The sequence below is a fragment of the Arabidopsis lyrata genome, assembly GCF_000004255.2.
Source record: "Arabidopsis lyrata subsp. lyrata unplaced genomic scaffold ARALYscaffold_7, whole genome shotgun sequence".
In the NCBI taxonomy this organism is placed as follows: domain Eukaryota; kingdom Viridiplantae; phylum Streptophyta; class Magnoliopsida; order Brassicales; family Brassicaceae; genus Arabidopsis; species Arabidopsis lyrata.
The window spans coordinates 12,859,916-12,884,611 of NW_003302549.1; the positions used below are offsets into that span (position 1 = coordinate 12,859,916).

Genomic DNA, 24,696 nt, shown 5'->3' on the forward strand with positions numbered 1-24,696 from the left:
CCTTTTCTATTATTTTCACTTTTAATGTTCCCAAGTAATGTCTTTCTTATTTGCATCGTGAATATCAAGTTGTTAATGCATTTGTTGAAACAACTTATAGTAAACAGTTGTAAAATTAATAAATTAGGCTGTAGTAAACTCACATTTTATATACGATTTACATCCATTTATTTCAATCACCTCATTTAGTTTTTAACCGTTTTTAAAACCACATCTATCTTGAACCATTCATTTCTAACATCCGTTTCATTCGAATGTTCGATTCGTAACTAAATGAATGGTTTACTCTAACCGTTTTGAATTAGCTCACCAATTAAAGTAAAAAAAATGATATAAGTAAATACAAATATAAAAAAACTTATTATGATTAAATAGTATGAAATTACTGAAAACATCTAGCGTTAAGTTAGTTTTCTAAAAACATATTTCCTTGAATTAGGTTACTCCAAATTGTATTCATTTCATTAGTTTTCTCTTCCACATTCTTCTAACAACATAATAACAGGATAAATATATGTATTTTGCAACAGTATACAAACAATTTAAATTGTAAGTTTAGTTAAATTATATGGCCTTATCTCTCTCATGGAACCTGGCTAGTCGTATTCACACCGAGCAGAACCACAAATACGTTTAGGTTTCTACTCCATCAATCTCAATTATTTCCTTAATATCTTAACATGTGGAAAACAAACCAAGAAACATCATTCTACCAATAAAATAGAGTTGAACTTAAGAAGAAAAAAAAACACTAACTGAAATAAAACTATATATGACCTCATAATAATTTTTCTAAGCTGATTCTTATTCAAAACCTTAGAAATTAATTTTAAGCGTAGCCACTTATATGGTCGTTGATAAAAAGAGGAAGAACAACCGTGGAATGGACACATTAGCCAATCATAACCACATCTTCTTTCATCCACTCACGTCACTCGTCAAACTAAAATCTATAAACCACCAAAACATATATAAAAATATAAAAAATGAGATCACATAAAGTCTACGCAACTTACAAGAACCAACAAAAATCGAATGTATTAAGATCAGAGAAGAAATTTATAGAACCGCCATTTCTACTCTCGCAAATAGCTAACCAATTTCGATTTCACGTAAGCAATTATATATAATTTTTATTTTATAGACTCCTTTCTCTTACTTCTTTATTTTATACACAACTCTTAAAAGTAAGATATATAATATTTATTTAAGTGGTTTATGCTTTATATAAGAAAATGACAAGTATGATCGTGAAGACAACGCCGGAGCTCTTCAATGGAAATGGAGTGTACCGTACGGATCATCTCAGCGAAAACCGAATGGTTAGTCGATCAAACCGGCTAGGTGATGGATCCAACAGTTTCCCTAGAACCGGTACAATCCATTGCCAAGGGTTAAGCATAGCAAGAACCGGTTTGCATCGTGATACAAAGACTCGAGCCATCCTTAGCCCTGTGTCCGATCCGGCAGCTTCCATAGCCCAAAAGGTACACGTCTTTCTATTTCGATCTTTCTGGTGTATTTCCATAGGTTTCACCATATATTTTATACACTTGTTATTATGTTTCGTTTTATAATTCCGACGTCAGATTCTTGAGAGAAATTATCACCGATCATCGGGTCGAACCATCTAGCAGCTCAATTATATTCGGTTAGCCCTACCGGTTATAGAATACAAAACAAGTTACGCCATCGTGACATTTACTTTGTGATCTTGTGAGACTATTAATTATTTGATGTTGATTGGTTTCGTCACTCTTGTTTAAACAATCGAACGGCTCAGACTGATACACACTTCTGAGATCAACTCGGTGATTATACTAAATAGCGTCAGGCGGCTTAAATTATGAAATGAATGTACTAGCTATTTTTGAATTTAACTTATTGTGGATACATGAACCTTTTCAAAAATTCAAGTATTTTTCAAAAAAATTTGCAATTAAATTAAAGAAACGTTTCCACTAGATGCATTTAGCCCTACTTTTCGTAAAGACACCTTTTATTGAATCCTAAAACCACTTTGCCGCTTTAGTCAGTTTCTTGTGCCACTAGGTAGATCCGACAATGCCACGTTTTGTTATGGTACCAAAGTATACGTGGATATGTCCAAACTGCAAAAAAGAAAAAGAAAACGCCAAAAAATATATATACTGATACTATCCTTGTTTTAAAAATCGCTAGGCGCTAGTCGGGCGCTCGGCATGGGCCTAGCGATTAATCGGAAAATCGGAGATTAATCGGGAATTAGTTTTAGGGTTATTTTAATATTTTTAAAATATATTAATCCAATATTGTAAAAATTTATGATTTTTATTACAAATTTATGATTTTTATTAAAATTTGAACACAAGTTATTGTAAAACATCACAAACTCTCCATTCAAATGATTGAATAACAAAAATAAAAAGTTTTTTTATACATGCAATCTAAAAAATAATCGGGGTATATAAGATTAGGCGGAAAGTAATCGGATTAGGCGGAGAATAATCGGATTACTGATTTTTTAGGGGATTAGTCATTAATCGAGGCGGATAGGGTGGGCCTAGCGATTAAGCGGGGAGTAATCGGGGCTAGGCGGGGATTTTTAGAACAGGAGATACTATTACTAATTAAAACTTTAAACCCACAATTCACCTTAAAAGAGTTTGTGTTAGAGATGGTATGGCAACTACGGGTTGAATTTGATGAAAGCTTTTTGCTATTGTTTTGGTTTAAGTAATCGTTAAAAAAAAAAAAAACATTGGTATAGCAAGTGTGTGAGTGATATCAGATATGGTTGACACATCAATGACGAGTCATCGGAACGAAGCTTCTTTAATTTTGGTCAATTATATTACAATTTAGCACTTCGAGGTTGGAATTTTGGAATGATCTCTTGATAAGATAATAATGTATTTTTGATGGAGAAAAATATAAATGATTTAGATGCATATATATTAAATACTATGAAAATTCGTCTGTATAAAAGTTTTTATATTATGAATTATTTGATGTTCTTAAAAATGATTGTCGTAAGAAAACAGAAACTTAATTTTAGATCATTATAATAATATTTTATTTAATTATTTATTATTTATTTTATTTTAGCTTTAGTTTAAATTGTAAGGATTATATATTTAGCTTTTACATAATGTACATGTCAAATTTAGGATGGATAAATTTGATCAATTTATCTTTGTGCTTTTGACACCAATATCAATTTTATCTATTTCATCCAATTTTTGCTTTACTATATATATAGATAGATACCTATATGTGTTCTTTAACTTGCAAAAACATTTCTGCAATCTAAACCTCAATCAAAACAAAACAAAAAAAAAAACATGACGCAGCGAGTATTCACCTTTGGAAAAGGAAGAAGCGAAGGCAACAAGGGCATGAAGTCCTTGGTATGTTACCATCATCATCATGATCATATCAATTCATTAATAATTAGTGTTTCTTATTTTCAAGAATCATTTATCAAAATATGTTAATTGTTGTGTATGAAGTTGGGAGGGAAAGGAGCCAACCTGGCGGAGATGGCGAGCATAGGCTTGTCGGTGCCGCCGGGGCTAACCATATCTACGGAGGCTTGTCAGCAGTATCAGATCGCCGGCAAGAAGCTTCCAGAAGGTTTATGGGAAGAGATCTTGGAAGGTCTTAGCTTCATCGAACGTGACATTGGAGCTTCCCTCGCTGATCCCTCTAAGCCACTCCTCCTCTCTGTTCGCTCCGGCGCCGCCGTAAGTTATAACTTTCTCTTTCTTGATTATTTTAAGGATCTTTTCTAATATTAAAATTCTGTTGTTTATTTCTAATCTTTTGAAGATTTTTTTGACGTAGATGTTAGGTTTTTGTTTATTCCTGGTTGAAATTCATATATTTTGGTTAATTTTGCGAATTCGTTTTTTGGAAGACAATTTTGAATAGATGTAGAATTTAAAATGTACTAAAAGAAAAATAATTTTTTTTGTGGTATTGAAAGATCTAACAATCATTTGGTATTCTAAAAAAATAACGTAGAAATTGAAAAGTGTTTTTTTTTTTTCTGTTTGTTTTAAAACCAAAAATATATTTATAACACATTGACTTGTCTTTGATCGAAATTTTGTATTGTAGATCTCAATGCCTGGTATGATGGACACTGTACTTAACCTTGGCTTAAACGACCAAGTCGTCGTCGGTTTGGCCGCCAAAAGCGGAGAGCGTTTTGCTTACGATTCGTTCCGGCGGTTTCTTGATATGTTTGGTGATGTTGTAAGTCCTCTGTTTTTATGCAATTCGAGGAAACTTGCATGACAAGAAAAGTCTTTGACCTACCTTGTCATTGTTTTCTTGATCAATAAAAGGTGATGGGAATTCCGCACGCCAAGTTTGAAGAGAAACTAGAGAGGATGAAGGAGAGAAAAGGAGTAAAAAATGACACAGAATTAAGCGCGACTGATCTTAAAGATTTGGTTGAGCAGTACAAGAGTGTTTACTTAGAGGCCAAGGGTGAAGAGTTTCCTTCAGGTTTGATTTGATTCCTACTTGAGGTCAAAAGTGATATCATTCAGTCATTAGTTACATATGTTTAAACGGGTAAATGCAGATCCGAAGAAACAATTGGAGCTAGCGATTGAAGCGGTATTCGATTCTTGGGATAGCCCGAGAGCAAACAAGTACAGAAGTATTAACCAGATAACCGGATTGAAAGGAACCGCGGTTAACATTCAGTGTATGGTGTTTGGAAACATGGGGGACACTTCAGGGACTGGTGTTCTCTTCACAAGGAACCCTAGCACCGGAGAGAAGAAGCTCTACGGCGAGTTTCTAGTCAATGCTCAGGTTTGGCATCTATCACAATGTGTAACTAAATACTTATGTTTCCGTTTAGAATCTTATATTAAGAAGAAAGCTCATAAACTTTACCGGTTTTGGACAGGGAGAGGATGTGGTAGCAGGGATAAGAACACCAGAAGATTTGGATACAATGAGGAGATTAATGCCTGAGGCTTATGCAGAACTTGTTGAGAACTGCAACATCTTAGAAAGACATTACAAAGACATGATGGTTAGTACATATATACAATACTTCTGTAGTACTCATCAAGAATTTTTTAAGTTCGAACAAGGTCCCAAATTTGGATGTATTGCAGGATATCGAATTCACAGTACAAGAAGAGAGATTGTGGATGCTTCAATGTAGAGCGGGTAAGCGAACGGGTAAAGGCGCGGTGAAGATAGCAGTTGATATGGTAAGTGAAGGGCTTGTAGATAAATCTTCTGCAATCAAAATGGTGGAGCCTCAACATCTTGATCAACTACTTCACCCACAGGTGCAGACTCAAAAGATTCAATTTTTTTTTTGCACAAAGGTTTTATTAGGTCACAAACTTGATGCTGAAATCAAAATTAGAAATTTACTATGTTCCAACATCTTTAACTGGTAATATTTGGTTAGTTTGAACAAGAACTATGGGGTTTAGGAGTAAAAACAGAGATACTTGTCTGACACGTAATCGATGAATAGGGTTTGGAATTTTTTTGATTCAGAGGGTCAATGAAAGTTTCGTTTTTGTTTTTTATGGATTAGTTTCATGATCCATCGGGGTATCGTGAAAAAGTGGTGGCTAAAGGCTTACCGGCGTCACCAGGAGCGGCGGTTGGGCAGGTTGTGTTCACGGCGGAAGAAGCCGAAGCTTGGCATTCTCAGGGCAAAACCGTGATTCTGGTTCGAACGGAGACAAGCCCTGATGATGTTGGAGGTATGCACGCAGCCGAAGGTATATTGACGGCGAGAGGTGGAATGACGTCACATGCGGCAGTTGTTGCTCGCGGTTGGGGAAAATGTTGTATCGCTGGTTGCTCCGAAATTCGTGTCGACGAGAACCATAAGGTTTTTGGATTTGATTTTAGAAACTTGTCATCTAAGTTAGGGGAAGATTGTTTCTAAAGTTAGGGTTTGAAATTTCAGGTTCTATTGATTGGAGATTTGACTATTCATGAAGGCGAATGGATCTCGATGAACGGATCAACCGGTGAGGTTATATTAGGGAAACAAGCATTGGCTCCTCCGGCTTTGAGTCTAGATTTAGAGACTTTCATGTCCTGGGCTGATGCAATCAGACGTCTCAAGGTGTTTATGAGTTTCTGCATTTCCCTTAACTTGTTTGATATTCTTAAGATTTCTAACTCAAATGTCGATGATCCATAAGGTTATGGCGAATGCGGATACCCCTGAAGACGCGATTGCAGCAAGGAAAAACGGCGCTCAAGGGATCGGGCTTTGTAGGACCGAACATATGGTACTCCTCCTTTGTTCTTGATTCCATTTTTTTGATGAATCAGATTGTTTGGATCCAAATGTTTATTGTCGTCTTTGGTTTGGTTGTTAAGTTCTTTGGCGCAGATAGGATTAAAGCAGTGAGAAAGATGATAATGGCGGTAACAACAGAGCAAAGGAAAGCTTCTCTCGACATCTTGCTTCCTTACCAACGTTCGGATTTCGAAGGGATCTTCCGCGCTATGGATGGTAAATGTTTTGAGTCCTTTCTCTAAAATACATCTTTGAATCACAACTGAAAACATGCCTAAACCTTTTTTATTTTTCTAGGTTTACCGGTAACAATTCGTCTGTTAGACCCTCCACTTCACGAGTTTCTCCCGGAGGGCGATTTGGACAACATTGTACATGAGTTAGCTGCAGAAACAGGAGTGAAAGAAGACGAAGTCTTGTCACGGATAGAGAAACTCTCTGAAGTGAATCCAATGCTTGGTTTCCGCGGTTGCAGGTTTCTTACTATCTCTGTCTCTCTCTGTCTCTTTGCGCCTGAAGAACAATCCGATGATCGGTAAATTTGTACTTTATAGGCTCGGAATATCGTATCCAGAGCTAACGGAAATGCAAGCGCGCGCAATTTTTGAAGCAGCAGCGTCAATGCAGGACCAAGGTGTTACTGTTCTTCCTGAGATTATGGTTCCACTTGTAGGAACTCCTCAGGTAATGTATACAATATATACTCTTGCAACATCATTAAAGAAAAAGATTTGCAATTTTGTTCAAAACAAAGCATTTTGATAATGACAGGAATTGGGTCACCAAGTTAATGTAATCCGAAAAGTTGCAAAGAAAGTATTTGCTGAGAAGGGTCATACCGTGAGCTACAAGGTTGGGACAATGATTGAGATCCCTCGAGCCGCACTCATTGCAGATGAGGTAACTGTGCAATTCACTACATTGTGTTAAATACTTAAAACCATGTCCAAGCGGAATTTGCTAAAAGTAAAAACCTTTTCGTTGGACAGATTGCGAAAGAGGCGGAGTTTTTCTCGTTCGGGACAAATGACTTGACGCAGATGACGTTTGGATACAGTAGAGACGATGTTGGCAAGTTTCTACCGATTTACCTCGCCCAAGGAATCTTACAGCACGACCCTTTTGAGGTATAATGAATACAATTTCATTTGCTTTCTCTATCCAAAGGATAAAATCTTGAAAGCTATTTTTTGTGTTTGGACCAGGTTCTTGATCAGCAAGGTGTAGGGCAATTGATCAAGATGGCGACAGAAAAAGGACGAGCAGCTAGGCCTAGCCTCAAGGTTGGGATATGTGGAGAACATGGAGGAGATCCATCGTCTGTGGGATTCTTTGCTGAAGCAGGACTTGACTATGTCTCTTGTTCTCCTTTCAGGTAATTTATCAATTTACAAACCAATGGACACTATTTTTACAACATTTAACACAGATTGATGATATTTTGGGGTTTTGTTGTTGTTGTTGTTGTTGTTGTTGTTGCAGAGTTCCAATTGCAAGGCTTGCAGCTGCTCAAGTTGTTGCATGATGAAGAAAACGTGGTGGCATTATTCTGTGAATAAAGAAGCTTTGGGTTTTGTTACATGAAACTGAACAAAATCAAAAGAAATTGGATTTAACTCTTTTTGTTTCCTTCTAAAGAAAGTAGAATATATAAAACCCTTCATGTGATAATTGAATTGCTAATAAAATAAAGACCATTGTTCCTAAACAAAATACATGAGGAAGACAATGTAAGACAGCGGAATGAGATTCTATCAACTGAAATAATTTCAAACATGTTCATAAGCATAGTATCATACCAAAGGCAGATCAATTAGTCAAAACCAAGTAATCAACTTCGCGTAATCAATAAGCTTTCTCTACTTGCGAAACAAAGATTCGGTAACTAGGGAATGAACAAGCGTGAGTAAGCTAACTCCGCTTGATAATATATATTGAAGGGTGTGTGCCTGATCTTCCCAGGATTGGAACCCAAATCAAGACTTTGTTCTTTTTCAAAGACAATTATTCGTTAAGGAACAAACCGTCCAAAAGGTCAGATGATGAACTTCCATTTCCGTTGCCATCGTCATCGAAAAAACCATTTTCCGCACTTTCTTTCCTCAACTTCCGCTCTTCAATGATGGATTCTTCTGTGCCCGCACAGAAATTCCGTCTTCCTTGTCTTACGGGTCTATCAGCCACAATAAATTTGCTTCCATCCCGGACACGCTCAGAAAATCCAGCCCAAACTGTAACAGAACAATGCTACTTTTAATCAACCAACACTATCATCATTGTCTATACATGAGAGTACATGACGAAGAAGTCACACCGAGTTACTATTCTCTAATTTTGCTTTCCATTAAAGTGTTTTTCAATCTTAAACAGCACAAAAGAATGGGAACAAAAACAGAAAAATAAATACCTCCAAAATGATGCAAAACGATAGAAGCTGCAACAGTAACATTTAAGGAGGCAGTGCCACAGCCATATTGAGGAATATATACAAAGAAGTCGCATATTTCATATTCCTTGGCAGATAATCCTGATCCCTACAGAAGCCCCAAACTTGGTTTTTAGTTAGTGGCAGAGACCACAACCATTGAAGCCAAAATAGCTTAAATGGACAAATAGTCTCCAAACAAAATAAAAAAGAGTCTGAATCGCATAGGGAGAGGATTACATAAGAAAGCTGGAGAAGTCAACTAACTCAGACTTCACTATAATTTCTTGTGTTGTAAGATGTGTTTCAAACCATTGAAGTTTCTATTAATCTACTTGTTCCTTCATTATTGTTAACAAATGAATTTTACTATAGATCATGAAACACACTGTTTTTCAATAAAGTGGGATCCATCTTCAAGCTGAAGAAGTGAACTAACTCCCACATAGATAGTAAGTGAAGCTTCCTAACTAGATTCCAGTTTCTTGTATCAGAAAATGTCTTTCAAGTCACTGAAGTTCCTACAATTCTACTTGAATTCTCATTGTTCACAGATGAAATTGACTTAGGATCATGATCTCATAGCAAACAAAAGTACACATCACACTAATTCTAAGTTCACAAACTTGTTACGTTTTGTAAAAATCAGATCTTTTGATTACCTCATTACCGAGAAGAAACGCAGTGTTTCTTTTGAAAGGATGTTCGTTAACAGCAGAAGCTCCATCTGCAATCTCAACGCCACAAATATCGCAATCTTTCTCCTCCTTCATAAGTAATCAATCCAAACCAACAAAAAAGACTCAAACTTTGTAACACCCTAATCCAGTTATGATAAGACCCATACAGAAAGTTCCAAAATTTGTGTAATTCAGAGTGAAATTAAGACCTTGAGATAGGTGCGAGCTTCGATAAGTGAGTGAAAATGGCGGAAACGGATGTGAGAAGCTGAACCATGACTACCGAAGGCGTTGAAATCACGGCGGCCGACGAGGATTAGCTCCGTCACACCAAAAGCAGTAGCGCTACGAGCTAAAGTTCCGACGTTGTGACGCTTTGCTATGTTGTGAACAACCACATAGCTCTCAAATCCCACCATCGTCGTCGTCTTCTTCTACTTCTTTTTCTCCGGTGAGGGTTTTTGTCATTTGTCAATGCCTTAATAAACCAAAATCGAAGAGCTTCAGAGATAACCGTAATAATTTCAATTTTGGTTAACCGGTTCATCGATAATTTCTCAATTTTGGTTAACCGGTGGACAATATTCCTCAAGTCAACAATATGTCATAATGACATCTCAATAAACTGAATCAAAATCGTTTTGTTTGGTAATCAATGTAGTCAGCAACAAGATTTTTTGGTTTGGAATAAGAAGAAATTCACATGGAGAATGTGAGCTATTCTAAATCTTCTCGACCCTAAACGAATCCATGACTCTTCTTAGATCTTTTTCTTCTTCCAGGAAAACTTTCTCAGGTGTTTGGAGTCTAATTGAATAGAGTCTGTTGTTCTCAACTCCTAGGACTGCAAGGTAGCGCCGGTTCCATTCCAAACGAGGCACTCTATCTTGCGGCATCACAGCTAGCTCGTTGTTGTTCGCGTAAGACTTTATGTTTACCTGTTCATTCAATCAAAACCAATGTTACTTATGAGCTATGCGATGATTCATCATACATTATCGCCAAATATAAATGCAAGTTGCAACTTCAAATGAACCGACCCTGAAACACTATGATTGCTGAAGAAAACTAATGTTTCTTATGCAACTCTAAAAAACTGTGATTGATCAAGACATGTTGCAACACCAAGACATGTTTGATCAAGAAAACTACTTTTATGATTTATCAAGACATGTTGCAACACTATGACAGCTGAAGAAAACTATTAATTCTGCATCTCAAAATCAATAAGAAAAATGAAATGGTTTGGCTCTGTCTATATTCACCTAAAGCTTCACACTTTGTTACAGCAATATGCACAAGAACATTCTCCCCATAATCAAGCTCAACTATCAAGTGATCTAAGACGTCCTATCATGTTGTTGTTCATAATTTAGGATTTGAATTCAACTGAACAACACATCACTACACAGTTTCAAATTAACCGAAACATGAGACAGTTGATTTCACAGAATTAGGATGCGGTTTGGTCATTGACTTTGGCTTACCTCGACTTGGTAATAGAGTTTACCATCATCTGCAACTCTGGAGGAAGTACTTAGAATGTTGGCCTCGCGCTTAACCCCGAGTCTAGTGGACATAAACTCAGTCAAGTACTGTCTAAGTACCCTCTTTCCTACTTCTTCAGGGGAACCCAAGTCTTCAAGTGACGTGTATTTTGAGGAAGAAGGCGAAGAAAACTCGACTGAGAGATTCTCGTCGAGGACAACAGGGTCTCTAAAGAATATATCAGCGCCAGCTCCTCGAACTTGGATCCAATTTTGAGGGTACTTAAAAGAGTATCCATCAAATGTATCTATGTATTCTCTAAACACTGAAATCGAAGCAAATGCTGTTGGAAGATTGGCTTCAGAAACCATTAAACCAGACATGAGCAAGCCCATCATCATGCTCCTCCTCCTCCCAACTGCACAAACCTTAAAGAAACGGTGTCAATATAAAACATGATCAAACACCACAATTGTTCATTGGCACAGTGTACACAATTGTAACTAAAATGGAACACTAACTAAACTCATGAAATCAAGGAGACACAATAATATACTAAACCAAAAGAGTGACTTTCAATCAAAGTGATGAATTTTACCTGTTTGGCATCGGTTAACGAGTTTCTGGGAACTGGAGAATCCGGTTTAGCGGACTTGGAAGATTGGTGCTTGGGACCGGAAGAGATGGGTCTGGAGAACAAAAGCTGTCATTTTTCTCCGGAAATTAGAACCGAAGAGGCAAACATTATAAATCTAATTCATCTTCAATTTCAATAAAGTAACATAGAAAAAGGTTCGGATTTGTTTGACTTGTGTCAAAAATGAAGTAAACCCATTATTCAATTCTACATTCTACCAAATGGGCAGCTACAAAATCTCACAGTTCCTAAAATCATGTTTCAACGATGAAGCAGAGAAGAGAGAAGTAGTAATCTTACATGGAAATTGTTGTTGGGTCTCGGACATGGCGATGAAAGATCTGTAACCAAAGATCGAGAAGAAGCCAGAGAAGTTGGTTTGCAAGAATCTGTTGAAGCTCCTATGGTTATTATGTAAGAAGGAAAAGCAAATGCAGATGAAGCCATTAAAGTGGATTTTTGAAGCTCAGAAAAATTGAAACTTTGGGAATGTAAGAGTAATCCACTGTGAAATTGAGAGTTTTGGTTGGGTAACGTCAACCAAGAAATCCAACTTTGGATAGATATTGATATACGATTGGGGCATCCACAATAGTAGTACATTAGCAAGGGTTCTTAGCAATATTTTTATTATTAATTTTAAAAAATAGTATATACTTAAGAATTTAGATACAAGTTTTAATTTTTGGCATTTTCCAATGATTGAATTTTAAGTTATGATAGAATTTTAAGTTAGGATTCTTAAAAATAGTTTAATTTTAAAATGAAAAATATAAACATTTTTAATTTTAGAAAACTTAATAATTATTAGAATTTATAAACTAAAAAAATCAGTTACGGGTCTTTCGGGTAGAGCAGTTTAGGATCCAACATGGTAAATAAAATAATCTGTTCGGTTTCAGTCCGGATCCTTTCATTGGGATCGTTTCGGATATAAATTTTTAGAACCGCTAAATACCCGCTATATAAATGTTCGGGTTTTCGGGTAAACACCCGGGTTTTCATGCAAATACCCGATTTTTGGGTAAATATTCGGGTTTTCGGTTAAAAAAAATCAAATTTCTGATAAAATTTTGGGTTTTTGAATAAAACATTCGGATATTTTCAGGTTCGGGTATATGAGTTTTAGGACCCAATAGGGTATATCTAAATTTTCGGGTTCGGGTTCGAATCGAATTTTTCGGATTATCATGGATTCTAGAGACATTTCAAAAAGAAGAAGATAGAGAAATGTTAAGAATTGTTTTTTTTTTAATGCTCTTTTGGCTCTTATATAAGAGCTGGTTCTTAGGATTTAAGACAATTATTCATAATTTTGTAAGAATTAATGCTAAGAACCTCTTAAAAATTTCCTAGAGATGGTCTTAGCTCAACATAATGTATATAGTATTTAATTTATTTATAATATATATATCACTAAAAACCAGGAAGAAAGAGCGATTTTCTCTCTCTTCTCTCTCATAAACTTTTCAGAGAGAGAAAGATCGCTTATGTTGCCGTCCGAAGCTCTTTCCGGTAGTTAGATCTCGTCTTTCGGGCTTTCTTTCAACATCCATCGATTCTATTAGAGCGTTTAGTTGGCTTTTATCCGATATCGTTTGGCTTTCATAGCTACGATGTTCAGTTTTGTCGTCGGCGAGTCTTGCCGCTTTGCTCGGCTGTTCATGGCCGAATTAGATGTTATATATAACACTTTTGTTGCAAAATGATTTTTTTTTTCCAACTAATATATATTGCATTTATGTAAAAATAGATAGTATAATTATTATAACAATATATTTTTCATATATTGGAGATTATTATGCTTGCTTAATTGTATGATTTCCTTGTTTGCATCGCTCGTCCAAGAAATGCAAATCACAAGTATGTTTGGCTTTGTTAATTAGTTTATGTCTTTAGGGCTGTAAATTTTCTATTTTGGGTTTTTGTCAGTTGTCACCGTGGAATTCTGTTTTTAATATCATAATTTTAGACGACAAGAAAAGAAAAATAAAAAAATTACTATTACTAATTTAGGTTACTTATCTTCGACACATGGATAAACTCTTGGCAGAACTTCCCTTTCTACCAAAAGTTTTGTCTGCTTATTTAAGTTATTTAGCTACTAACTGTGTCTGCGTACTCTAAGGTAAACAGACAAAAGTTTTTGCTTTCCAAAAAGAGAAATACGGTTGGACATGCATGTTGGTGTCTTTCGAAACCAAGGCTACGAACCAATTCTTAGATCTTTAGCAGGCAGATGTATTTGATCAACGGAAGCTGATAAGACAATTCATGCCTTTGTGCAGGAGAACGGACGTTCACATTACAAACCTGCTCTGCAAATCACATTTTCTCGACCAAGATGATGCAGAATCAAATATGGACAATATGGGTTAGTATTCTCATTGCGGCCCAAAAGCAAGCCTCATGGAGTGTTTTTTTTTATGTCCTACGATTAAGTCGATCCGATTTATAAACATAAAAACTTAGCTACAAAATTCAGATATGAAACACTTATCTCCCCATTTAAAAAGGGAGGTGAAGATATTATTAGAGGAAAATATCATTCTAGTAGAATCATTTTAGAATTTTACATTATTTTAAATCTACATTTAGTTGATAAAGATCTAAATCCGAATATCTAAATATTCTAAACTTTTTTATTTGAAACCAAATCTGAATCTCAATACATTTTTGGAGCAAATTGGATTGGATCTCACATCATATTAATTTAGATCGGATTCGATTTCTGATGGAGTTTAGAATTGCGAATAATAATTTCATCTCAATATGCATAATGTGAAGTTTGTTGGAAAGTTGATTTTTGCGTTATAAGAGAGTTAACGACAAAAATAATAAGTGATATGCTCCACAATCATATCAGTAATAGAATCACATGTTTTGGTCCAAACTCGTTAATTTTTGTTTTTTGGTCAACCGTTAACATTATTTCTTAATATTATAAGAGAGATCCTATTTTAGGTGATTATGAAGACCGACAATTTCGTGGTTTAATATTTCTAATACCATTATAATCAGAGCAGGTAATCGTTGAAAAATAAACCAAGTAGGTGATCTGCTCACGTATACTTTTATTTATTATAATCTTTTTTTCTCTTTTAGTTTTTGTTTTGGTTTTCACTTACGCCACATTTTTAAAAATTATATCCATTATTTTGTTTTGTCTTTATTTAACACACTTAATGGCTTGATTTATCGATTAACCAATGTTTAGTGTTTCTACACCATATTTTAAGTTTCCTAATGCTTTAACTTGTTAGAAATTGAGTCATCCATTGTACTACGTTGATCATCGTAGTACAAACAGCACGCGTTGTAATAAGTTATAAAATATTACTTTTGTTTCCAATTAATCTAAATTTCAGAAAAAATTTATTTTAAAATGTTAGATTTTAAAGTGTTTTATACATTTTTAGTAGTTAATGATGGAAAATTGTAAACTTTAAGTAATTAAGTATTCTTCGTTTAGAGTTATACTGAATTGTTAATCACAAAAGATAATGTATTTATAATCAAATTTTAGTGTTTTTTTTTTTTCATTATGTGTAGAGTAGTTTGTCTTATTTGCGATGGGTTAAACTCAACACTGATGGATCTTCACATGGTAACCCGGGACCAACCACAGCGGATGGAGTCTTGAGGAATGAGGATGGTGGTTGGTGTGGAGGGTTTGTGTTGAATATAGGGCGATGTTCGGCAACGTTAGCGGAAATGTGGAGAGTTTATTATGGATTATACATGGCGTGGGATCAGAGATTTGCGCAGGTGGACCTTGAAGTAGACTCGGAGATTGTGGTAGATTTTCTTCATACATTGATTTTTGCATCTCATCCGCTGTCGTTCGTGGTGCATATGTGCTATTGGATATCGAATTTCTCACGTATAAAGAGGTCAACCATCTCGCAGACGGGTTCTCGAACTATGCGTTCTTTTTATCTTTAGGTTTACATGTTTTTGCCTCTCCCTCGATTACTTTGTTCTCGATTATTAGTGTGGGCCTAACTCACACCCAAAAGCTAGCTCAAGGGAGGAGGATTGCCACAACACATATATACTGCCCAAGAATCACAAATCCAACCGATGTGGGACAATATTCTAATACACCCTCCTCACGCTCAGGACTAGACATCCGAAACGTGAAGTTTGTGGGACTGGACATCCACGGGTGGTCCACAATCAGAATTGGGTCTAGGCTCTGTGGATGTCGGATTCACACACTCAAGTATTTTGTTAAGTGGGAAAGATTATCCTTGAGGGACAAAAATGAATATGTAAAAACTTATAAATTGATACGAAAATTGCTATTGTATTTCTCCCTTGAGAGGAAGATCCCCTTTACATGGCCATTGGCCTCTATATTTATACATAGATAAACGACATTAAAATGAGCAATTAAGTACAATTATTTCTTCTTAAATGTGTCCGTTTTGATTCTTTGGCTTTAATACTCAACGTTTGAATTTGAGTTGACTCTGATCTTCATGGGCCTCGCCTCTTTTGGCCCAAGTGTCCTCGAACCGACTTATCCGTGTCTTCTACACCGAACTCGTGTCTTAGTGCAGTCACTTCGGATTCTCGAGATGGTGACAACCACTTCGACCGCCCCTTCGGCCCACGGGTCCAATGGGCTTCATCCTTTATGGGCCATTATCTTGATTACGTGGCAATCTTTGGTTGGTCTCGTACTTCTGGTGCGGGATCCGACACCAACAATTAGCCCCCCAAGTTCTTCGAAGTGCTATTCCAATTCGGAGGACTTTAAATGCTCAAGTGGCCAAAGATTGCGCTCGAGAATCTTTCTGATTTCCCGCCGAAAATCTCATCACTCCTTTAATTTCGGCACTATCCATTTTTAACCGAGTGACATCTGTCATCATTATGACCGTATATTGATTAATTACTATTAAAACGGGAAAAACCTTCCCACTTCCCACACAACTTCCGAGGCGGTTTCATCATTAGCTTGAGGTAACTTCTTTTACTTTTGTACTTTAATCAAAAACTCTCTCTTTTCTTCTTCACGAAAAACCTCTCTCCGCCGGATCTTAAATTTTTCATTTTTATTCGATGACTTCTGATTCTGAAAGACCTGAATCTCCGTCTTACGACGAGAGGCGTTCTAGTAATGACGAATGCACTCGTCCTAACGACATCGCCGGTCCTCATTACAAATCCACCTGTACTCTTCAATCCCTTGAGCGATTGAAGGGGCTTTGTCAAATTTCTCCTGGAATTATAGCGGAGGCGCAAATAGCCGACCCTACGGAATCTCCTGAGAACCACCGTGCCGGCTACTTTTGTGTTTACGAAATTTTCTTCAAGGGCTGCGGATTGACCTTCCCCCTTCCCGAAGCCCTAGTTCGATTCTTGGCGGCTCTTGAGATCGCTTTGCCCCAATTAACCCCAAATCTCCTCCGAACCATCCTCGGGATTATAACCGTTGCGGCGGAGGCTGGCTACGTTATTGGAGTTCCTGAGCTGAATGAACTCCTAAGCGTAAGGAGTTCATCAAAGAAAACTGGGTACTTCTCGGCGTATCCAAATGCCAATAGGAACGTCATCTCGCACCTCCCGAACAAGGATGAATACTGGCACCATCCCTGGTTTCTGATTAAGAAAACTCCTGCTTCGATTGGGAATCTTTCCGATGTACTCCCATCGAAGTGGTCTACGAAACCTGGTAGAGACTAGGTCGTATATTCCTTTATTGTTTATCATTATTTTTTACTGACCGAATTCGTTGTTTCATTTCGCAGCTTTCATCGCTTCAACTCTCCCGACTGAAGAATTTGTCAAGTTCTTCAAAACAATCCTTGAAGGGGAAACCCTTTGGAATTCTTTTACCCTCGACCGATTTGTCGAGGCCAACCGGAAACTCAGGATGAGTCCTCCCAATCTACTTCATCGTCTTCCGCCTCCTCCCTCAACTCAGGGAATGTCAGCTCGGGCCCTCGCTGCCCAGCGTAAGAAGCTCTCCAAGCCGATAGCAGAGGCTTGTGATGAAAACAAGGCGTTCCTTGCGACCGCCATTGACAAAAAAGATTACAGCAGGACCCTGCTGGTTGATGACAACAGCTCCGAGGGAGCCAGATCCGTTGCTTCTTATAGGTTAACGCCTCGTCGCGAGCGCCGCGACGAGCGTTCTCCTCGGAGGGAGCGGTCTCCCCGTCGTGATTCTCCTCGTCCTCCCCGAGACGATTTCAGCAACGAACCACTTAAGAATTTGGTTCGTAAGAAGAGGGACAAGTCGTCCCGTGATGACTCGTCTCCGCGAAGGGAGAAATCAAGGGCCCGGACAGACCGTTCACCTCGATCCTCCCCTTCTACTGAACCAATGGGTCCTCCCCGACCTGTTGACATGTCTTCTTCTTCCCAGCCTGTCAGCGAAAAGACTGTTCGGAGTGCATCCCCTAAAAGTGGAGATTTTGAATCTCGAGATGCTTCCTCGAGGCTGAAGCCTGCTCTTGTCCCTCAAGTCAAATCGCTTTCAGGTTTGGTGATTTACACATGCTTAAACTTTTTGTTTTTATTAAAATTCCAATGTTTACAATTCTTCCTTCTTCGCAGCTATGGAGACAGAAGGAAGCGTCTTCCGATGCTTCAAGACCCGTTCGGGTTCGATCTTGCCAGATTTCAACAAATGGCGCCCTGCAATTCGTGAATGCTATTTGCTTCACGCTTATCATTCATCTCGGGTTAGTTCCGTTTTCTTCCCTTTTTTTTGTTTTTATTGTATTGCCATTCTGCGAACTGACTCGCCATCCCGGGTTCATGTATGATACCAGGCTCATAGCGAACTTAACGACATGATCGAACATTACGAAGGGTTGGTCATTGGACGGGAGAAAGAGATAGATATGTGGAAGAAGAAATTCTCAGCTCTTGAGGCTGAACTCAATTCTTCTGCTGGCTCCAAGCATGATCTGGAGGATAAGGTCGACAGGTTAACATCCGAGCTGGCGCAGGTAAAGGGGGAGCTGCAAGACTACTACGATCGGAATTACAAACTCCAGGACGAACTTTCTGGTGTTCAGGGTAGACTTCATGAATCCGAATCAACCGCCGATACCCTGAACAACCAACTTATCGAGCTTGACGCGAAGTACAAGGCGCTAGCCAAGTTGCGTGATTCTGAGTTGGCAAGGTCGGCATCGAAGGCCAGAAAGGAAGTTAAGGGACGCGGGATGGAATTGATCCAAGGGGCCATTCGCTTCATGCAAACCGAGAAAGCTAGGTCGGACTTGGAGTCAGACATCAAGGAGCACGAAAGCAACCTGATTCTGCTGGACCAAATCCATGAAGCAGATTTCTCCGAGGAGCAAGAAAGGACCGAGCTGTCGACTAACCTTTCTGAAAAACGGAGTCACTTGGCAGCTCTTCCCACCTCGACCTTCAACCCGCTTGACTTCGAGGAATTCTTTACTGAATCACCTCCTATAAGTGAATCGGGTTTAGACTGGGCAGGTAACGCTTGGCTCCTGAGGCTTACCTTTTCTTACCTTGTTCCTTTGATTGACTGGAGTTATTATTTCCAGGTTCAAGTGAGACGGAAGGCATTGTCCCGCTCGTAGCTCCTGTGGTACCGGAGGTCACTCCGGAGGTTAGTTGTACCGCGGAGGGTGGTCAGGGAGCTTCATCCGATCAAGCACCAGTCAAGGAGGTGAATGAAACTTTGGTTGCTGAACCGGAGTCCAAGGTGGAGATCACTCCGTAGTGGCTGTGTCCACTTTAAATTGGGGATTGTCCCTTTATCTTTAAGACTTAATTTATTTTTGGCCTAAGGAGGCTTTATTGTTTCTTTTGAACAAGATATTTGCCTGAGGAGGCTTTTAAACCTTTCTAGGTTGTGACCCAAGGGGGTTTGGTTAAAATTATATGCGGGTTTGCAAAGTCCGCTTTTAACCTTTTGTGGCCTTGTGGCAATGCTTTCGAGATTTTTAGGCTGATCAGACCTTTCTCTTTAGAATGCGAGAACTGATCTCGGCTTAAAGCGAGTTCCCCACTTCGGGTTTAGTCAACTCGATAAATTTGTTGGGCTTGGGCCATAGAAACTTTTGTAGTTAATGCGACGGTTGCGCTTTCCCTTCTTATAAGTAAGGAAAACGGCTCGTCTTTAATGCAAAAAGTGCTTTTTTTCTCGATTTCCAAAAATGGTTTAAACCACTCGGACACACTACCATTATTGGGTTTATGGTTCCAAGACAAACCCTAAATCATTATAAATAAAGGCTTACATACTTCTAAGCTTTATTTAAGCATGACTTTAGAATCTTACTTGAGAAATACTTTAAGAATGGAAAACGAAGGAGTAGCCCCCATCGATCCCGGCAGCCCACTTTTCTTGTCCGGCGACGGATTTGAACCGGCCGGCGTTCTCTTTCCTCACGCCGTCTTTCACTTCCCTTCAAAGGAGAAGAAAGAGGCTTGCGACTTCATCGACAAGGTAAATATTTAAAGTTTTTGACTCAAAAACTTTTTGCTTCATTTTATTCACTCATCTTTATGCTAGGTCGCCGACAAGCACTGTCGCTTATGTGAAGAGAGGCAGCGGCTGGGCCTCAAAAGGCAAACACTCGAGGCTCGCATTGCTCGGGTGGAGAGGAAGATACGGGCTTTGGAGAGTGATCCCTTTCAATGGGAGTGGCGGAACTTCGATTCCGTTGCTGAGATCCCGAAGATGCTTCGGATGTATCTCCGTGCTAGAGGAATCCCGGGTCCCGTGAACGCCCCAGTCTTCGCCGTTCCATCCGATAGTGAAGAGGAAGAGGACTTGGAGGAGGAGGCCAGCAACTGCCGGAAACGCATTCGGGATCGTTCCGAAGTGGATGCCAAAAACAAGGCGTCCACTTCGAAGACTAAACCGGCGATGAAGGAGCCTGTTCCTGAGCCTCTCCCATAAATGTTCTTTAATTTCTTCACTTCTTCTCTTTTTTAAAACTCGTAATGGGCTTCGGCCCCTTTTAATTTTATGGAAATATTTGCTTCTTTCCTTTCTTTCCAAATATTCTTGGAGATGCGTCTTTTAATGCAGGATCCATTCGAGGGCATAAATCTCTTCGCGAATCATTCCATTCCTTGGATAGAATCCGCAGCTTGTTAGGGATATGACTTGAATCTCACCCCGGAAAGTGGATTGAACTTGGAATTTCAGACTTTGCTCGAATTCCGGACTGCATGATGCCAATCCTCGATCTTGCTGGTCAGGGAGTTGAAGTGTTCTGCTCGTCAACAAGGTTTTCGTAGTTCGAAGTGTACGATGTGGGACACTTCGTCATTTTTTTTTTTTTTGAATAAACGCTTTATTTCCAATCCCTTGTATGTTCGCATAGCCGAACCTTCTTCCTTTAATAAAGAAATAAAACAAAAATTTTATTAATAGCTGAACTCGTTTTCGAGCTGCCTACATACCCATTTCGGGATCAAGCCGAATCGTAGTTCATGTACATAAACAATGCATGTATCTTTTAAACATAAAACTTCTTTAAGTTGATCACATTCCAAGGTCGCTTGACTGGATTGTCTTCTAGGTCTTTTAACCTATAAACGCCATTTCGAACCACCTCGGTAATAATGTAAGGTCCCTCCCAATTAATACCAAGTTTTCCAGCACCTTCTTCTTTTTTGTTGTCAAAGACGCGTCTTAATACGTAATCTCCCACGAAGAACGGCCTACTTTTAACCTTTGAATTGTAATACCGGGCTGCTGCCTGTTGGTAATTCTGGATCCGAATTAGAGCTTGATCACGCCTTTCATTTATGGTGTCTAGAGAATCTTTAAGCATTGCTGAATTTTCTTCCTCATTTAACGGTGCTTCTGTTCGACGAAGTCCGGGCACATTGAGTTCAGCTGGTACTACCGCTTCCATGCCATAAACCAAAGAGAATGGAGTTTCTCCTGTAGGTCGCCTAGGGGTTGTACGATAAGCCCACAGGACGGGTTGGAGTTCTTCATACCATCCTCCCTTTAGATGACTTAAGCGTTTCTTGAGATTGCTTAATATTGTCTTGTTCGCGGCTTCGGCTTGACCGTTTCCTTGCGGATATCGTGGAGTAGAATAACTAACTTTGATTCCCCAGTCCGCACAAAAGGCATCAAACTCGTGTGAAATGAATTGTGGTCCATTATCAGTGACTATCTCGTATGGAACTCCATGTCGACATATAATGTTTTTCCAAATAAAGGTCTTCACCGCCGAATCCTTGATACCAACATACGCCTCAGCTTCAATCCATTTCGAAAAGTAGTCCGTAAGGACTAAAAGGTACTGTACACCTCGAGTTGATTTGTGCAATGGTCCAATGATGTCCATTGACCACCTCATAAACGGGTATGGGGCGGAAATGGAGGAGAATAATTCCGACGGTTGGTGGATCAACGGTGCATGGAGTTTACATCGCTTGCATCTTTGGGCGAACTTAACACAATCTGTGATCATAGTGGGCCAAAAGTACCCCATTCTTTTAACTTTAAAAGCCATAGCTCTTCCTGATGAATGACTTCCACATAATCCTTCATGCACTTCGCTCATGACGATTTCGACATCGGGCCCAAAAATGCATAATAGGTAAGGGTCACTAACACCTCGTCTATATAACGCATTTTTTGATAGACAAAATTTCGCGCTAACGACTTTCATTTTCCTGGCCTGCCATTTATTCTTTGGGAGCTCGCCTGTCGTGATGTAGTGCTTTATTGGCTCCCTCCAGTCAGCCCCCCAGTCTTTAGCCGGAATTTGGTCAACTTTGTGAAATACCCGTGGCTCTGGTTCGGGATGTTCGTTTGGTTCAAGAATATTCTCCTCGAGTAATGGCTCGGTTTCTAACATCGTTTCTGGAATCATTTCTTCAGCTAAGACAACGGGTTCCTTGTTAGATGTATTTGATCCCTTTGACTTTCTTCCTTTGTTGGGTGGCGGTTCGATCTCTGGTTCGCCACGGTCGCGTGCCGCTGCTCGAGACCTTGTAACGACGAGGGTTTCCTTGCTGTCTTGAATGCTTCGCTCTGAGATGCATTCTACTGGAATAACTCTCTTTAACTCAGGATCTGATGTTGACGCCAATGCGGCAAGTGCATCTGCAGTTGTATTCTCTCCCCGAGGTATACGGATTAATTCAAATTTCGAGAAATTCCTAGATAAATCCTTTACCACTTCGAGGTACGCTTCCATTCTTGAATCTTTGGCCTCATAGTCTCCATTAAATTGGTTAACTACTAATTGCGAATCGCAATAAGCCAATATTTCCTTAGCTCCAACTCCTTGTGCTAGTCGAAGTCCGGCAATAAGGGCTTCGTACTCTGCCTCGTTGTTGGAGGCATTGAATAACAATCGGAATGATTGTTCTAGAATTTCTGATGTTGGAGATTCCAACCTGATTCCCACTCCGGATCCTTGTTTTGTTGAAGACCCGTCTACGTGTAATTTCCAAGTTTGGTTCTCCGGTTGCTCTATCGTTCCAGGTATTGGTAGTTCGGTCAGGAAGTCTGCTAAGACCTGAGCCTTCATACTGATCCGGCTTTTGAACTCTATGTCGTACTCGCTTAATTCCACCGCCCATTTCGCCAAACGTCCGGACTGACTTGGACTATGAAGTATTGTTCGGAGTGGTTGGTTAGTTAATACTTCAACCGGATGGGATTGAAAATATGGACGCAGCTTCCGAGCCGAAGTTACCACCGCGAGTGCGAGTTTTTCCATCATTGTGTATCTGGTTTCCGGATCCGTCATTGACTTGCTCACGTAGTAAATTGGTTTCTGCTCCCCACGGTCTTCCCGAACCAAGACTCCACTAACCGCGTGGTTTGAAACTGATACGTACAAGTAAAGTTTTTCATCCACTTCCGGTTTGGACAGTATAGGCGGAGTGGTTAAGTATGCCTTAAGCTGCCCAAAAGCTTCTTCACACTTCTCATCCCAAAGGAATCCTTTGTTCCCTTTTAGAATTTGGTAGAAAGGCAACGATTTATCTGTTGACCTCGAGATAAAACGATTCAAAGCCGCAATCCGCCCAGTCAACCGTTGTACTTCTTTGAAGTTTCTTGGAGATGGCATGTTTAGAAAGGCGTTAATTTGATTTGGATTGGCTTCAATCCCTCTTTCTGTCACGATATAGCCAAGAAATTCTCCGGATGGGACTCCAAATGTGCACTTCGCCGGGTTCAGCTTCATTTGATATTTATTGAGAATATCAAAACATTCCTCCAAATGTTTAACATGATCTTCTTTCTTCAATGATTTAACCAACATATCATCTATGTAGACTTCTATAGTCTTCCCGAGGTGATTGTGAAACATTTTGTTCACCAATCGTTGGTAAGTTGCTCCTGCATTTTTCAAACCAAAAGGCATTACCTTGTAACAGTAGATACCTCTATCTGTGATAAATGACGTCTTTTCTTGATCATCGGGGTTCATCATTATCTGATTATAACCCGAGAAGGCGTCCATGAACGTTAACAGCTCATTTCCAGCGGTGGACTCCACAAGTCGATCTATATGCGGCAGCGGGAAACTATCTTTGGGACATGCTTTATTCAGGTCTGTAAAATCAATGCAAACCCTATCTTTCCCATTCTTTTTCTTGACAACGACAGTGTTTGCTACCCATTCCGGATATTGCATTTCTCGTATGGACCTTATTTTCAAAAGTTTATCCACTTCATCATTTACTATTTTTGCCCGCTCTACTCCAAGCTTTCTTCTTTTTTGTTTCACCGGTTTGAAGCTTGGATCCACGTTTAGTTCATGACAAATTATACTCGGATTTATGCCAGGCATGTCCGCTGCTGACCATGCAAATGATGCTTTGTTTTTCCTTAAGAGTTCGATCAAAGCTTCTTTTATTTAGCCAGTCAAAGTTGCTCCAATTCGAATTTTCCGATCTGGTTTGTCTTCTTCTAATACCACTTCTACTACCACATCCTCTTTTTCCTGCCCACTAGGAAATTTTTGCCTTAGTCCTTCTTTTGCGGGCTTTGTTAATTGCTATTGGATCTTCAAACGGTGGCTAGCTAAGTAACACGTCCGTGAAGCTTCTTGATCTCCTCGAATTGTTTCCACCCCATTTGATGTTGGAAATTTGATACATTGATGGTATGTAGAGGGGACTGCTTTCATCCGATAAATCCAGGGAGTCCCGAGGATGATGTTGTAAGCTGCGGGCTTATCGAAGACAACGAAGTCCA

At 39.0% G+C, this 24,696-nt stretch overlaps 3 protein-coding genes and 1 long non-coding RNA gene across 7 annotated transcripts; 2 read left to right on the forward strand and 2 right to left on the reverse strand.

The window, feature by feature from the left end:
* Nucleotides 1-989: 989 nt before the first annotated feature.
* Nucleotides 990-8,056, forward strand: LOC9306304 (pyruvate, phosphate dikinase 1, chloroplastic). 2 transcript variants are annotated; one of them, XM_002868152.2, is made up of 19 exons: nucleotides 990-1,112; nucleotides 1,233-1,487; nucleotides 3,333-3,389; nucleotides 3,492-3,725; nucleotides 4,102-4,239; nucleotides 4,332-4,494; nucleotides 4,574-4,809; nucleotides 4,907-5,035; nucleotides 5,121-5,300; nucleotides 5,558-5,860; nucleotides 5,939-6,100; nucleotides 6,180-6,269; nucleotides 6,361-6,496; nucleotides 6,578-6,755; nucleotides 6,835-6,964; nucleotides 7,052-7,180; nucleotides 7,270-7,407; nucleotides 7,486-7,655; nucleotides 7,763-8,056. In XM_002868152.2, the coding sequence occupies exons 2-19, from the start codon at nucleotides 1,236-1,238 to the stop codon at nucleotides 7,803-7,805; spliced, it is 2,868 nt and encodes a 955-aa protein (XP_002868198.1). In that variant the 5' UTR covers nucleotides 990-1,112; nucleotides 1,233-1,235; the 3' UTR covers nucleotides 7,806-8,056. The 2 variants fall into 2 exon arrangements, with proteins under 2 accessions (XP_002868198.1, XP_020872067.1); XM_021016408.1 differs by having other exon boundaries at nucleotides 991-1,112; nucleotides 1,257-1,487.
* Nucleotides 7,944-9,895, reverse strand: LOC9304271 (putative TrmH family tRNA/rRNA methyltransferase). Its single transcript, XM_002870187.2, has 4 exons — nucleotides 9,595-9,895; nucleotides 9,368-9,472; nucleotides 8,688-8,814; nucleotides 7,944-8,511 (listed from the first exon to the last, which is right to left on the reverse strand). The coding sequence occupies exons 1-4, from the start codon at nucleotides 9,802-9,804 to the stop codon at nucleotides 8,285-8,287; spliced, it is 669 nt and encodes a 222-aa protein (XP_002870233.1). The 5' UTR covers nucleotides 9,805-9,895; the 3' UTR covers nucleotides 7,944-8,284.
* Nucleotides 9,896-9,973: 78 nt separating this feature from the next.
* Nucleotides 9,974-12,068, reverse strand: LOC9306305 (psbP domain-containing protein 1, chloroplastic). 3 transcript variants are annotated; one of them, XM_021016411.1, is made up of 4 exons: nucleotides 11,811-11,909; nucleotides 11,472-11,562; nucleotides 10,873-11,291; nucleotides 9,974-10,323 (listed from the first exon to the last, which is right to left on the reverse strand). In XM_021016411.1, the coding sequence occupies exons 3-4, from the start codon at nucleotides 11,272-11,274 to the stop codon at nucleotides 10,108-10,110; spliced, it is 618 nt and encodes a 205-aa protein (XP_020872070.1). In that variant the 5' UTR covers nucleotides 11,275-11,291; nucleotides 11,472-11,562; nucleotides 11,811-11,909; the 3' UTR covers nucleotides 9,974-10,107. The 3 variants fall into 3 exon arrangements, with proteins under 3 accessions (XP_020872070.1, XP_020872068.1, XP_020872069.1); XM_021016409.1 differs by having other exon boundaries at nucleotides 9,988-10,323; nucleotides 10,873-11,301; nucleotides 11,472-11,576; nucleotides 11,811-12,068; XM_021016410.1 differs by having other exon boundaries at nucleotides 9,988-10,323; nucleotides 10,873-11,301; nucleotides 11,811-11,903.
* A 697-nt stretch (nucleotides 12,069-12,765) lies between these two features.
* On the forward strand, nucleotides 12,766-14,032 carry LOC110226781. Its single transcript, XR_002330698.1, has 2 exons — nucleotides 12,766-13,025; nucleotides 13,799-14,032. It is a non-coding gene; the product is annotated as an uncharacterized LOC110226781 (long non-coding RNA).
* The last annotated feature ends 10,664 nt before the right edge of the window (nucleotides 14,033-24,696 follow it).

Bases quoted from the DNA above. Each gene is read 5' to 3' on its own strand.
- LOC9304271 (XM_002870187.2), bottom strand. From the start codon at position 9,804: ATGGTGGGATTTGAGAGCTATGTGGTTGTTCACAACATAGCAAAGCGT. The intron at 9,473-9,594 runs GTCTTAATTTCA...TTACTTATGAAG, and splicing joins AAGCTCGCACCTATCTCAAG to GAGGAGAAAGATTGCGATAT. The intron at 8,512-8,687 runs GTATTTATTTTT...GTTCTGTTACAG, and splicing joins CGTTTTGCATCATTTTGGAG to TTTGGGCTGGATTTTCTGAG.
- LOC9306304 (XM_002868152.2), top strand. From the start codon at position 1,236: ATGACAAGTATGATCGTGAAGACAACGCCGGAGCTCTTCAATGGAAAT. The intron at 3,726-4,101 runs GTAAGTTATAAC...TTTGTATTGTAG, and splicing joins CTGTTCGCTCCGGCGCCGCC to ATCTCAATGCCTGGTATGAT. The intron at 6,965-7,051 runs GTAATGTATACA...TGATAATGACAG, and splicing joins CACTTGTAGGAACTCCTCAG to GAATTGGGTCACCAAGTTAA.
- LOC9306305 (XM_021016409.1), bottom strand. From the start codon at position 11,957: ATGGCTTCATCTGCATTTGCTTTTCCTTCTTACATAATAACCATAGGA. The intron at 11,302-11,471 runs GTAAAATTCATC...CGTTTCTTTAAG, and splicing joins CGTTAACCGATGCCAAACAG to GTTTGTGCAGTTGGGAGGAG. The intron at 10,324-10,872 runs GTAAGCCAAAGT...TTGAATGAACAG, and splicing joins AACTCTATTACCAAGTCGAG to GTAAACATAAAGTCTTACGC.